The sequence below is a fragment of the Fusarium proliferatum genome, assembly GCF_900067095.1.
Source record: "Fusarium proliferatum ET1 genome assembly, contig: FPRO_scaffold008, whole genome shotgun sequence".
Taxonomy (NCBI): Eukaryota; Fungi; Ascomycota; class Sordariomycetes; order Hypocreales; family Nectriaceae; genus Fusarium; species Fusarium proliferatum.
In genome coordinates, this window is record NW_022194797.1 from 756602 (window position 1) to 771163 (window position 14562).

General features: G+C 49.1%; 6 protein-coding genes across 6 annotated transcripts; 3 read left to right on the forward strand and 3 right to left on the reverse strand.

The window, feature by feature from the left end:
• Positions 1-1759: 1759 nt before the first annotated feature.
• On the reverse strand, positions 1760-2479 carry FPRO_13983 (uncharacterized protein; the record flags this gene model as incomplete). The annotated part of the gene is made up of 1 exon (XM_031218958.1): positions 1760-2479. The coding sequence occupies one exon, from the start codon at positions 2477-2479 to the stop codon at positions 1760-1762; it is 720 nt and encodes a 239-aa protein (XP_031084765.1).
• A 1024-nt stretch (positions 2480-3503) lies between these two features.
• On the forward strand, positions 3504-4062 carry FPRO_13984 (uncharacterized protein; the record flags this gene model as incomplete). The annotated part of the gene is made up of 3 exons (XM_031218960.1): positions 3504-3572; positions 3620-3760; positions 3811-4062. 3 exons carry the CDS (start codon positions 3504-3506, stop codon positions 4060-4062), a joined length of 462 nt encoding a protein of 153 aa, XP_031084766.1.
• Positions 4063-4774: 712 nt separating this feature from the next.
• Positions 4775-5906, forward strand: FPRO_13985 (uncharacterized protein; the record flags this gene model as incomplete). The annotated part of the gene is made up of 5 exons (XM_031218961.1): positions 4775-5033; positions 5081-5150; positions 5199-5507; positions 5560-5676; positions 5726-5906. The coding sequence occupies 5 exons, from the start codon at positions 4775-4777 to the stop codon at positions 5904-5906; spliced, it is 936 nt and encodes a 311-aa protein (XP_031084767.1).
• Positions 5907-6308: 402 nt separating this feature from the next.
• FPRO_13986 (uncharacterized protein) lies at positions 6309-6677 on the forward strand (the record flags this gene model as incomplete). Its single annotated transcript, XM_031218962.1, has 1 exon — positions 6309-6677. The coding sequence occupies one exon, from the start codon at positions 6309-6311 to the stop codon at positions 6675-6677; it is 369 nt and encodes a 122-aa protein (XP_031084768.1).
• A 372-nt stretch (positions 6678-7049) lies between these two features.
• Positions 7050-8494, reverse strand: FPRO_13987 (uncharacterized protein; the record flags this gene model as incomplete). Its single annotated transcript, XM_031218963.1, has 4 exons — positions 7050-7115; positions 7168-7348; positions 7403-8219; positions 8266-8494. The coding sequence occupies 4 exons, from the start codon at positions 8492-8494 to the stop codon at positions 7050-7052; spliced, it is 1293 nt and encodes a 430-aa protein (XP_031084769.1).
• A 394-nt stretch (positions 8495-8888) lies between these two features.
• On the reverse strand, positions 8889-10439 carry FPRO_13988 (uncharacterized protein; the record flags this gene model as incomplete). The annotated part of the gene is made up of 3 exons (XM_031218964.1): positions 8889-9658; positions 9711-10119; positions 10167-10439. 3 exons carry the CDS (start codon positions 10437-10439, stop codon positions 8889-8891), a joined length of 1452 nt encoding a protein of 483 aa, XP_031084770.1.
• Between the last annotated feature and the right edge of the window lie 4123 nt (positions 10440-14562).

The following is a 14562-nucleotide window of genomic DNA, read 5'->3' on the forward strand; positions in this document are numbered from 1 at the left end:
GACAAGTGAGACCAAGAGTCTCGCCGATATTTCGGTATGTGACTCACTCATTCTGTTGTCTGTCAAATGAAGTTTAGACCGCGGTTATTGACATTGGTCGCCATCACCAAACGTTTGGAGTTGAAGTTGTTGGTGTTGACAGTGGAGACCAATCGGTTCAGAGCATCTGGGAGAGGGGCCGGTCTCCACTTTATGCCGTCCCACGTCCGTCTCACGTCTGTCCCCAGTTCCGCCAACATTTGGAGATACAGGATGAATTTGCCCTTTTCTGTTACGTCCAGTCTGGGATGGGAATCACTGAAGCGAGATGAGTGTGAAATCATCAATCTGAACACGTAGAATGCCCTTGCTGCACCGTACCCAAGCCTGATAGTGTGTTGCACGGAGAAGATTTAACTGCCACCGTGCAGTAACGATGGGAAACGCCTTGAAGGGTTGTACTTCATTTACTGATGACCGGCTCATCTTCAACAACATGAGAAGAAAAAAGTGCAGACACAAAGCCTCGCACGATTATATCTGAGCCATATTCGACTCAGGAGACAAAGGTCGTGGTCGATAGCAACAGTGCTCCCCATACGGAGGAGTATCGTGACTGACTTTGATGAGCACCCGAGGGGAGGGGCAGTTCAACATTTTGCCCAGATTCTAACGCTTGCATAAGTCAATAAAATGGCATAAGCCCGTTCTACACAAAATGGAGAATTGATAACTGCTCCCAGCCACCGTCGTCATCTCTGTCTTCCCCTGTTCTGAGCAGTCTCACCTCAAAAATGAGCCAGCCACGACAGGCAAGCACGCAGAACACGAGACACACATCTTCGCGGCCCCACCTCGTTCCCCGACTCACTGCCTACTACTCCGTAATACTTAACGCGTCGGGGCCAACCTCGTGTGTTGCACACGACACACGCTAAAGCCCCACCAACGCGTTTGCTATCTCGCGACGTGAGCAACCGAAATTCGATGGCTGGAGAGGCATAGGAGAAAGGTACATTGAGGGCGACAAGCTTGAATGTACCTTTTCGCAAGGTGGATACCCTTGTCGAAAAGACAGAAAGGTCGGCGGCTTGGCGTTGCACAACATTTGTTAGTGCATTTGGGGGGCTTCTCTGTGCCCAGATGATGATGATTTTGGGTGCACTACACTGATGCAAGGCCGCCCCAACGTTGAGCTGGCAGCGGCCGTTACTCTGACTGCCACTCGCCTCTTGGTCCGTTGTGAATGCCACCTTGCTCGACTTTGCATGCAGCGATGGTGAGCGAATTCGGAGGCTTGGGCCACCGTTTCTTGCGCATGCTGACGTCTCTTCGCCCACCAGACAACAAGGAATGCCGCCTTGCAGTGGCATCTCCAGTCCCGCTCTCGTCCCTCCCGCCGCCAGCGCTTCTAACTCTCGTTCTGCCGAACTCTATCTTATCACGTACATCTCCCTCCCGAGACGATGCCCGCTATTGCCGATACTACACTCCATGTTGGCCTTGGGCTGTCAAGACTTTCCTGTCCTTGTTGTATATGGCGCACGTTCTAGCTGTCGCTGTCGCTGTCGCTGCCAAAGCCTGAATGTATGTCCTGCGCAGAGCTGGCTGTTGGCGATGACACTACGATGCTTCCTGAATGTGCCAACGACACTGCCACTGCGGCCGCACATGCTCGGCTTCGTCTCTTGCGCAATGTGAGGTATTGTTTTGGTCCATGATTGATCTATTCTACGTTGCCTGTATTGATCTATAACATGCTTTCGCTGTTTGTTCAGACCTAGACATCAGGCTCAACCTCATCCACCGTCGGCACTTTGTGCAATTCGGCCCCAAAGAACTTTGACACTTCCTGGACACTATCCCAGATGACCTGAACATCCTCCTTCGACACCCCAATTCGTCGCGTTCCCCGAATATGCCAATGCGTCTCCAGCGGGAGATTCTGGCTCATAATCGCCGGCAGCACCACAAGCTGCGTGTCCGTGTCATCCAGAACCTGCCGATCCGATAGAAACAGCCCATACGTGATCTCCGCCGAGACCCATGCGAAATCCTTGTGCGCGTCAAACAATCCCATCGTATCGCCAGCGTTTCGAGTGTACACCTTCTTGAACCAATCGATTCCGCGGTCATGGTTTGCCTGATCGGCCTGCCATCCGTCGCGCGTTTGGCTAAAGTCTCGATCCTCTGGCTTTTCGACCTTCATGATTGACAGGATGGCTTCGATGGGTTTGCACACGCCGACGAGGATGATGGTCTTAACGAGGGCTTCGCGGAGGCGTCGTATGAGAGCCTGGCGTGATTCACTGGTTTGGTAGGCTTCTTGGCGAGTGAGGTATTGGTAGAGAGCTGCTGCTGCTTCGGGGTCGGGACTGGTGGAGAGGCAGGCGATGACGAGGAGATACCAGCGCTGGTCGCCTAGCTGGGTGTCTTTGAAGCGGGTTTCGATGTTTTGGAAGAGCTGGGATAGCTCTGGGGTGAGTTCCGTAGGTGCCATTGTGACTGTTGTAGATTGGGAGAGGTTAATGTCCGTGAGGTGTTGGCGATGTGATGATCTAAGGAGCATTGAGCTTACAGCTTCCTTGTAAGACTTTGGTGGATAAGGTTCCTCCCCCTCTCTGCTTAACTCGGCATCTCGGTAGCCACGTGGATCACTGTAGCGACACAGTAAACTCAATTAAGATAATTCATTGGTGGTTTCATGTGAACTGTTACGTCTCATTCCATTCCACAGCGCGCACACCTTGAAGCGGCGATTATCTTATCTTAAATCTCCCCGCGCCGCCATCGGCCGCTGACCCCGCATCCCGATTGAGCTTGAGCTTGAGCTTGCAGTTCATGGGCTTGATCAAATCTGAACGCAATGGGAGGCCACACAAGAGCAGCCCGATATAGACATAAACTAAATGGCGCCATGAACATATTGTTCGCTAGACCAGCTATGAGATGCGCTGACAAAAACGCTACAAAGTACGGTCGGTAGCTCGACACACTCCCGTAGGTTCCGGAGTTGCTGGATCAACTGCCGTGCCGTGATTCCTTGTCCACCATTGAACATTGCACAGCACATGACAAAAGACATAGACCAACTCAATAACCTGACCGAGGCATTGTCAAGATCTCAGGCTCATTTCGTATACAAAGAGCTTTGCGCTGATGATGTTTCCCATCAATGATTCGCGCATCATGTAGGTCAAGTCATCATGGCCGAATCGTCCCTTGGTCACGACACAAAGAGAACATCACAATACGTGATGCCCATGCAGCATGCCCAATCTTTTTTCGCAGGATCAAGGTGCTAGGATTTGCCATTTTGAGAAATTGCTTATTTCTTCATGCCAGCTTACCCGAAATCCGATATCTTACCTCCGCTGACAGCCTGCTCCATGGCAAAGTCCGAGAAGTCCGTTAGCAGAGATACATATATGACAGATACTATATATGGACATACCTGCAAGTGTCGTGAGATTATAATAGACGAATGATACTCGCAGGATCATCCTGTTCAAGTCACCGTGATCATGGGCCAAAAAGCATCCTTGGTTGTTGAAGTCGAGATCGATGCTCCAGTTGAGGTCGTCAAATCACTTGTAAGGCATCCCCCAGGACGATTTGACCTGTATCTAATACCGGATAGTTCAAAGACTTTCCTCGCTTCCCAGAATGGAGCAGCTGGTCCATCGAACCAGTAGTCTCATCCAAAAAGATCGATGACTTGATGCCGATGGAAAAGATGAAGGTCGACGTCAAAGACGCCAAGCTCACAGCCACCCTTATTGTCAGTAATTCCATCCAGAGCCCCTGGATCACATGCCTAACAAATCTCAGAGAAACGACCCTGATGTATTCGAGTGGGAAGGGGGGTTATGGCCTCTTGTCACAGGTCGTCATGAGTTTAGCTGGCGAGCGAGCACAAAGACTCCTGGGGGAACGACGTTTACACAAAGGGAGAACTGGCATGGTCTCATTGTTTTTCTTTGGAAGCCTGGTTGGATTATAGGAAGAAGTGCAAAGAGGAACTTTGAGGGGTTCAGTGCAGAGGTGAAGAGGGAGGCTGAGAGGAGGGTAACAGCACTGTGATACCTGAATGCAGCCGGAATTTTTGTGGTGACCTATGACATATTATTTTGTTCACGGTGAACTTCAGCCTCAAATTGTGTGCTTGTCTAATTTATTTCTGAAGTTGAGACGTCCCAGTATGGGTCTGCCGCTTCCTGTCGTTTCATCCCACCGGCTGTCAAGGCTGCATTTCCGTTTCGCCTCATTCCAAACTTAGAATAACACCATCTCCACAAATAAAACTCTAGAAAGCAGATGACCATTATTTCCCAGTCGAAATCAACCAACAATGGCCGTAGATCTCGTTGTCAGACAACTCAACATGATCTGATCCAGGGTAACGGGACCCGGAAACGTGGGGGTTCACGTGGACACCCGTATCAATACTCGGCATACCCGGATCGGTCAACCGCGACGCGGGGGATGAAATATTACTCTGAAGCTATCCAGATACATTCTTTTCTTTCAAGAGAAGTGATGGATTTGACCGCTACTCAATCAGGAAATCTTTGCCAATCAGCTGAGACCTACATAACGCGTCCCCCCTCGCAGCTCACCAATATCGACGTCTTGGATCAGCAGAAGAATGTCATGTTTTCTCGGTGCCGTGACCGAGATTCGGAAAGGATCACCAGATGTTGAGGGTGAATAAAACTGAACCTCTATCCCCTCATTTGGGTTCCTCTGTAGTCATATCTATTTATCAATTGACCTAGTTAACTACATCTTCAACATGCCTCCTGGAGTTCCACCAAAGCGATCCTACTCTCGTACCGACGCTGCTGTTCGCGTCGAGTACCCTGAGCATCATGAACTTCCTGCTAGCAAACCATTGATCGGCCAGGGCGGACAGTTCTCCAAGCCGACGTTGGCGTCGCTATCGCTTGAGGGCAAGACAATTGTTATCACGGGCGGTGCTAGAGGGTTGGGGTTGGTTATGGGACAGGGAATTGTTTACTCGGGTGCTGATTTGGCGATTGTTGATCTGAACAGTAAGTAAGTGTTCCGCATGATCCTATGAGGTACTGACAGGTTTCAGAGGATGAAGCCCAGTCTCAGGTTGGGCAATTGACTGATGCCTTCAAGAGAGAGAATCCCAACAGCCAGAAGTCAGTCTACCAATCCCTCCTTCGACACATCTTCTAAAAAGCCCACAGAATCCCACGAGTCACAGCTCACTACGCGGATGTTGCAGACCAAGACTCAGTAAATAAATGCATCGCCGAGATTCTCAGCATCCACCACAAAATCGATGGCCTAGTTACATCAGCCGGCTTCACTGAGAATTTTGATGCGATCCACTATCCCATTGAACGCATGCGCAAGCTATGGGGCGTCAACGTAGACGGAACTTATCTATTCGCCGTTGCTGTTGCCAAGCATCTTATGGAACGTGAGGCACCCGGAAGTATCGTTGTTATAGGCAGCATGTCTGGGGCCATCGTCAACGTTCCTCAACCGCAGGCGTAAGTCATCCCCAAGGAACCAAGAGGAGTAATTGCTGATGGTGTTGATTAGTCCGTATAATGCTGCTAAGGCGGCGGTTCGTCATCTCGCTGCTTCTTTGGCAGTTGAGTGGGCTCATGCTGGCATTCGTGTCAACTGTATCTCTCCTGGTTACATGTTGACTGCTTTGTGAGTTATCCCTAGAGCCATGTTTGAGCTTTTGACTAACAGGGATCAGAACGCAGAAGATCTTGAATGATAATCCGGATCTTGAAAAGACATGGACGTCTCTCATTCCCCAGGGACGAATGGGCCAGCCGCAAGACTTGATGGGACCTGTGACCTTCCTCTTGTCTGATGCTTCTTCGTACATGACTGGATCGGATCTCCGAGTTGATGGAGGCTACACTGTCACTTAGATGGGAATAATTCTCTGTAAAACTGGTCTCGAGTACTGTCATGAGAGACGTTGAATATTTGAATGAACGTATAAAATCCATGAGTTGTCTTATTGTGTTTTATGTCTATCCTGCGTGGCCTCAGGAAGCAAGGAAACTTTTGAGGTGGAATCGGGGCGTCAGAATGACCTGGCTCAAAGGTCTAATAAGCTTGCCCAAGTCATTTCACTATTCAGATAAGGGTTCCCAAGTTTGATTGCCTTGCCTTGCGTGGATCCTTGGACAAGATATCTCACGTCAGCCAATCTCCACCAGGATCCTCCTTCTCACACATTTCCATCGTCACAGAGCCTCTCAACTACCACGCCACATCTGCAACTATATCACTGGAATTACTATAGGCGTAACTTAGTATGTGACACGATGGGTTTCTCCCAACTCGCAACCTATGCCCTAGGCCTCGCGTGCATCGCTAGAAGCATAATGGCCTTCACGAACCCGCAAGCAGAATATGCACTCAATGGACTGAAGCATACGGCCGCTTCGAAGAATGACCCAAGCTCGGCACCTATTTACATGCTGGGCACTTGGGAGGTGTCAGTTGGCATTCTCTTGTTGGTACACCAGGTGAACGGAAACGGCGACGGAGTTACGACGCTCCTGGGGTTGTTGAGCTTGTATAAGGCTGGGATCGCGATACTACTTTGGAAGATTGGAAGCAACATGAGTAAGGTTGTCAGGAACGTGGCTACGGCCGTTTTACTCTTAACATGGGCTGTTTTGAAGAGCTGATGGGCAGACGGACATGAGAAGGCGATATGGAAAGGGGAACTGCCATGGGATCTGATGGAGAATGACTTTATTGTATTATTAGCGTTTCATGATCTGGTGCTGTCATGTCATCCTACACAACGCAGTCGTAAATCTATTATGGTCAAGAAACGACAAAGACACCTTCTATTGATGCTTCTATGTCTTGGGAGCGGGCCATAAGGCAGAAGTGGATGGTTTTCCACGCAAGAATGCCAGGCTCCCACCGCATGGTACAAGATCGGAGCTCTGGGGATCATCAACGACGCCACAGCTTCAGCTCGGGCGAGAATTTGAGTGATTTGTTGACAGCTGTTCCTGATCCTCAGCATGCCGCGGACACGGTGTGACCAATCAAGTACAGGCTTTAAGACTTGCGACCACTGCGAGAGACAACAAGGGAGAAATAGCATAGCAAGTCTGCAAAACATGTTAGTAGGGTTTAGGGAAGTTTGATCAATAAGTGTTTTACCATCAGAACTCGAGCGATGGACATCTTGTCATCCTCATCCGCGTCGTCGACCTCCGCCATGGCCACGAGCTTCATGGCTGGTGGACCAGCGGGCATGAGCATCATGGTGAACCAAAGGACACGGTCTTGGCCTAGGACGTCGGTCTGGGTGACGAGCATTCGAATGAACAAAATGCTGAGACTAATTGCCAGTGTCAGTAGTGAATATCGTGGACAGAGTTGGGAGCCATCTTACACTGGCCAAATAAAGAAGCGGATCAGGACAACGATCGAGAGGGGGAGCCAATGGATGCTACCCGAGTCATGTCCTTGACGCATGCGACGAAGACTATGAGCGAGCTTGATGCCAACGACAATGACCTGCAGAGTGACGAAGAGTTCTCCAATGTTCTTGAGACTGACAGTCAACCAGGCGTTGAAGATACCGCCATCCTCGCTGTCGGCAAAGAAGGCCTTCTTGAGAGGAGGCGTAAAGGCGAGAATGACACCGATGGTGGCGCCGACAGACGGAGGGCTGATGAATTGAGTCGTGAGAGCCAGCGCGTGCTGAATGCGAGGATGCAGCTTGTCCCATACGGCGTGTTGAGCTTGCGCAGTACCGCGAGATGCCTTCTTCGCGTATCGTGGGAGAGGTCCCGGAAGGAGAGACGTTCGTTCGTTGGACTCTCCGTTCTCTTCGTCCGAGCCGCTCTCACCTGGTGTGTCGTTATGTCCTGCGCGGTCCCTCAGATCGGCGTCCATAGCATCGACGGGATCTTCGTCGCTGACTCCGAGAAGGGTTCCACCGAGACCAAAGGTGAGCATGTTGGAGATGACGGAACAGACGAGGAAGAAGGACTTGGCTCGATCAATGATTGCCTCGCTGGTATCATCGTCGGACTTTGCTAGGGTGGAGAGAACACCAGCCGAACCGAGGGATTGGATCAAGAGGAGAGGATAAGACGTGGTATTGTTGAAGGTGATTGCGGGCGTGAACCATTTCGGGAGACTGAGGACCTTGGTGAGGGCGTAACCGATTCCGATTGAGACGAGGTTGTAGACGAGTGCCCATCCTACGAAACATTAGACTTGTGGACTCGGGAGAGCTTGGTGGCTTACCGAGAATGAGAATGTATTGAAGCGCATTGGAGGCTTCAATCTGGGTACCAAGATTGACAACCAGAAGCGCAGGAAGAAACATCTTGATGCAGATCTTTGAGATCTGCCGTCCCGTCTCAACACTAAGAAGCTTTGTCTGGCCCGCGACAACACCATAAAAGATGGTCAAGAGAACAGACGCCGACGCCTGAATGGCGCCGACAAAGGTGCTGACAACACTGCTAGACATGTTGACTGACTCTTCTCCACAGCGGGTGATGCTGTGCCTGTAGAGTTGAGGGTTGACATGTCGCGTGCTCTCGAGTTTGTTTGATCGCGTTCCTGGAACATTACGTCAATGATCAAGTGCATCCATCCCGGAGCAATTGTGCCTTGAAAAGTGGAGCGGGAGGTTAAGGTTATCTTGGAAAACCTTGGAATGTGAGTGGGTTCATGGGTCAGTGACATAATGGAGACGAGGCATTGGTGGGCTTTATTCAGGCTTCAGCATGTTTCTTGGTTCTGGATCTGTAGAGTGGCAGCTGACAAGACACTCGATACGGGGATAAGGTCAATGGATGGGATGTGGCCTTGTTGTAGGCTTAAACAAAGGCATGGTATTACGGACTGGACTAGGTACTACTCTACGTCGCTCTCCTCGTGTCGCCAAGCAGCTCATACTGTTGGTTCTGTATCCCCGACAACTCCTGCGGCTCATGCACCTCGGTCGGCAGCTCAACAGGATGATAACTAGCCAGCTCAGCCGAGCCTTTACGCTCGCTGTCAACTGGTGCCTGGCGTTTTCTGCGCAGGAAGAAAAATGCACCAGCGGCGATTGCTAGCACGCCCACGCTGACTCCAACACCAACACCGGCCTTGGCTCCAGCCGTCATTCCTCCCGTGTCTGAATCAGCTGCAGCGCTCTCTGTCTCTTTGGCGCCAGAACTACCTCCTGTACTCGTTGCTTCGTCACCGCCTTCGGAATCGGAGTCGCTGTTCGTAGCGTTATTTGACGATGGTGTCTGCGCATTGTCCCAAGTTCCACCGTCAGATCTGTGCAGCTCTTGGATCTTATCGCCGCTCATATAGTATATCCAGATCGAGTCCGAGTCCAGCGGTGATACAACAGCCAAGCGCGCAGAAGCGTCGTCAGCTTCGGGCCATTTCTTCTTTCCAGGGCTGTCCTCCTCTGCCCAGGCGCCATTCTTATGTGTTATCGCGTGTAATTGAGAGTCTTTACCAATGTAAAACACCGTCAGTCCCTTGCCAGCTTGATTCGCAATGCCTAGATCGACGGCGGTGTTCTCGTAGGAGGGGAGTGTGAGCGACGCCGCTGTCGATGTATCGAGTCGTATATCGGAAGGCTCGGTCGTATTTGTCGGCGCTGGGCTATCGAACGGTGTTGGGAAGGATTCTGGAGCGCCTGTCAGTTACACCGTTGGCCTTGCGGAACTGTCCGTCCTTACCTAGCCGCCATTTGCTCTTGTTATCGTTATTGTAGCGAGCAACAACAAGGCCCTTGCTATCGTAGGGATACACCACAGAAACATTGGTACCCTTGGTTTGTACGGCCGCTATCGCCATACCGCCCGGCTTTTTCAGCGATACCGGGCCATCGTATCGCCAATCGGTATCGTCATCGTATGCGAGAAGGTTGACTCGTCCATCTTCGTCGTGGTAGTAGACTCGGGAGCCGCCTGAGTCTCCAAGCTCTGCAACCGCCAATCCAGTCTTTTCGTTCACCGAAGGCAGCCCAGCCGAATCGGAAACGACCTCTTCGCCATCGGTGTCGAGCTTGTAATTGCCTGTTGTGTTGTCGCATATCAAGTACGCATTCACGATACCGTCGTCGGCATTCTGGTAGAATACGGAGGCCTAAAATTTTAGCGAAGCTCCTTCAACGAGAGCTGGAAGATGCTCACGATTGGCGTATTCAGATCGTCATCCCACCAGCCTGAGATAGCGAGCGGTGTCGCGGCCTTGGGTTGCTCTTTGAGTGGAAACTTATTGGGGTTTTTCGTCGAAAACGAAGCCGATCCGTTGCTATTGCACGAGCTGTGCAGAATATTACCAGATCCCGGATCTTGGTATGCGAAATGTGGTGTCAGAGTGTAAGGCGACCAAGTCCACCATCCAGCCAAACCCACTACCGGCCTTGCTAAAAGGCACGCAACCGCAATCGCCGAGCGAGGCATTTCGACTATGGTCCGATATCAAGTGAATGGCGTTGAGATGGAAAGAAAAGAGGCACAGGCTCCAGCCTCGTCAGCTAACAAACACCAGCACGTCCATCAAAGCAAAGCGCGAGACGAGAAGCGAAAGTGACGCTGACAGAAAGAGAATGGTATCCGAGAGGGCCAAGGCCAAAGCAGCAGCGGCCCAGCTTCACATGGGCATCCATTGGACTTTTTACCCAGCATCGCGTTGCAGCGAGAGCGGAGATTTGGAGGGACTTTGGTGCGTGAGAAAAGGTGATGAAGCCAGAATTGGCAGCGATCGTTTCGCATGGGAACTCGATGCGAGCTCGTGGTTGGCTGCTTTGTCATTCTGAGGGGCTAGTGCTTACTCTTCAGTGACCTTACAGGGCTGTGCCCAGCAATACACGGGAAGTGGACTGCGACCTCAACATGTTATTTTCGCTATGTTATGCTCCGGAGAGGATATCCTGATTTGAACAGGAAATACAACCTTTTCCCAAGTCCAACTGCCGCTTTTCTTTCCACCAGCACCAGTCTCAATTGCATTGTCGTGCGGCCAAGACGATGGCTCACCGGCCCGCTGTAGACTAAGCATCCGAGCCGCTGAACAGCGTGAGCACTAAGCTTAAATGCCCCGTAAGCGTCTGTCATTGGTGCAACATCTGGATCCTTCACCCCTGAAAATTAGGGCTAATCATTGAAGGTTGTTCCCTCTTGAGGCTAAACCCGACCAGATGAATTTGCCCTGATTCGCTGCGGACGCAAAGATCCGTTATCTTAAGGTGGCTTAGTTTCGGCAGTTGTTACTTCAAGTTGAAGACCAGGTAAATGGTAAAGGCTGAGTTGCTTAGGAAAGAAGAGTGGCTATGCTGTTGTTATAAATAGTCAGCTGCGAAAATCGCTTATCTGAACTTTTTCGGTGTGTGCTCGAAAGAATAGATGCCATTTTCACCCTTCTTGAGGTTGCCGTAAGGGTTCCTTGTATTCATCACGGCTCGCTTTGCTCTACCGCAAGTTTCACTCATGCATAAAAGTTACACTTAATTAGAGTCTCATTCTCTTAGAGGCATGTAAATCGTTGGCAGTGTTTCTTCTATCTCATATATGATTTTTGCTTGGTCGCGATTATTAGCTAAGTCACCTAACCTATAACACCTGGGTTGCATCTTGGCCGTAATGAGTATTACACGAGATTATGGTAGTGCTATAGAATTGATGGAAGCCTTCTGATAGTTTATATCTATTTGTTGAATAGGCATAATTTATTGGAATGGGACGCAAGATGTAGCTATGGAAGGTTGATGTTTGTTTTCATAGAATATATCACTACGATCCCCTGATGCAGTTGAATTGAGATCTCTTTGAACCGAAGTCTTGATCCACTGCGAGGCTGATTGATGAGGTTTGGTATGCTCAAGATCAACAGGTTTTGAACATAAGCAGCTCACAATATTCATTGCAAGAGGTTTAAAGCAACAAATAGAGGAAGTGCTAGGCTGGGGTTCTGGTAAAAGCTTCATCTGTCGAGACAAGACTTTTGCAACAGTACGCCACCGCCTGAGTATGAAAATGATAAACAAGTCAAATTCCTTGACGTGAATTAGTTCATTTAAAATGAGTGTTGCATTGATTCTGTTGGGGATCGTCTATCATCTTGCATGAGATCAACGATAACTGGCATCAGAAGTCAAGTCACAGGGAAGTAGTAGTCCATACACCATGGCCACAAGAAAAGTTTCTAGCTCAAACAAGCAGCTCGGGATTTGTATAATTATTCATGATCCAATCCTCCTTCATGCCAAGTCTATGATATCCCCGCGAGTTGGGTACTGTGATAGACAATAGAATAGCAAGATGTATTAAATCAACACAGAGACCTTAGTAATAGAGGGTAGAGGAATAAGACCTTGATAAAAAGCCCCGGATACCTTTATGCAGACTTACCAAATATAGAATCATGACGAAATATTAGTTGACCTAGAAAAGTTCATCACTTTGGCATCCTAGATTCACAGCTTTCATCTTCACAAGCAATGCTCAGATCTTTCCAAGGCACCTTTGTGCTACTGTCTGCTTAATACCGTATTTAGTTTGATGTACTTAAATTCAGCTACAATCGGGGTTTAGCCAAGTTCCTGAGTTATGTAATGCGCCGTAGATGGTGCCGGATCTGACATCCTTATTCATTATATGGTCCAAACAGTCACTTAGCCGAGAGCTGTAGTGAAGCAAGGTACGCAGTGATATATATAAGAGCAAGGAAAGAATCTTTGAACTTGGGTCAAGATAGCTGACTGAACTTGGAGAAATCACGTCGACACTGATCACTAGAACCTGTTCACAAAAGTTTATTTGCGGCCGCTTTGAACCTCCTAGTATCGCCACCCGTGGAAGTGGACTTTCTTAGCGAATTGTAACTCACTCAGTTATATATCTTGCAATGAATCATTGTCATTTGTTTTTAAGACATGATTCAAGTCCTGTTCTAACTAGTATTCTGATCTAGGGGATATTTTATGAGATATGTGTCCAGCAATATGTTAATTAATGATTTTGTTATCTCGATGGGCTTTGGCACGACATGCCTCTAGCCGTTCGCTCCGATTATGGACAGAAAATGTCAGTTGGCCAAGTCTTTCTCGGTGGCGAGACAGACGAGAGTGAGACCAACGGAGAAAGGATTTCCATGGCGTGATGAGTATTATATCAAGCGCTATAGCACCACAACACAAGAATGTTCATTGACTTTGCCACATAAGAAGCCGTTATAGCCGCGGGAATAACCAACAGCCATTGAAGCGATAAGACATGGCCGACCTTCCTTGTTGGGCATGGGAATGAAATAGGCTATAGGGCTACACTCTTCCATCGACACGAGATCCCCGGTTGGAAGACTGCATGTACACTTCCCCCATGCACAAGCAATATCAGGTAATGAGTTGGTATTGGAGGTCATGTTTGAATGGTACGTTGCAAGGAACTGCTGGAGATGTCTGATTCCCTGTCTGTCAGATCTCGACCCGCCACCTTGGAAAGAGCTTATGCACCTTGGTTGGAGCTGAGAAGAACTTCTGTATCCTACGTATCTACTTCTGATGGTATCCTATGGAAGTACCACGATATAGATTAGGGACCTTTGTCAAAATCCTTCGAGCCAGACTCTAGCATAGACGCACGGATTAGAAGGATCAAAATTACTACTCTAGAACAGAGTATCAAATCGATTTAAGCATAATTGCCAAGCGATGTCACGTTTGATGCAGAGTAACCTGTTAGTTGAAGGTTTCCTGGCATTGTATACCGTAGCTGATAGATCTTGTCTGATATACAAGGTACAAGAATGCATGAACTCCTCGATAATTGCTGGATAAATTCGTAGGAGTGAAAATTATAAGCATTGCATTTCCTATAGCACAGGGAGTGATTTGCTCTGTTAGGCAAGTCAAATGTTACAGAGCGCTGGTATGAAGACTATTGGGGAAGAGGAAGGCAAAAGTTGTCAACTCAAAGTATTCAAAAGTGAGGTTCAGTCTCGACCTGGCCATGGCATCGTGGAAAGCGGCGAGGTACTGGGGGGTCATGCCTCAAGTTCAGATAGCGGCCGCACGTATCAATGGGGAGCTCCAAGAGACCGATCAGTGCCGGCTTGGCAGTATTCTTGGCGTCTGGAACGGGCTGGTGCTAGACTGTATCAAGATATCGGGATATTTCGAATTCGGACTAGAGCAGATAAGTCCCGCCGAAGCTATTTATATGTCGACCGTTTTAATATGAGAGAAGACGAAGAAAGTTTTGAGAGTATCGAGTGTAGAAGATGACAGTAATTACAGTAAATTGAAGGAGCAACTCGTCGTAATGGACCTTTGCATCTTGAGCCCTCAAAAGATAGCTTAGATGACGCCTTTTTAAAGGTTGTTGACGAATAAGTCGCACCGAGCAAAAGTTCCTCAAGACCCTCCCGATTTAATTGCAAACCCGGGCCACGTGACTATTTTCCGGTTATCACGGCAGAAAAAGACCCAGATAAGAGGGCGAATCTGCCGATAAATGAATCAAGGAGATGGAGAACAAGCGACCCAATCCTGCCGCTCAACCCTAAGTCAACTTAAGCTTGAATCTA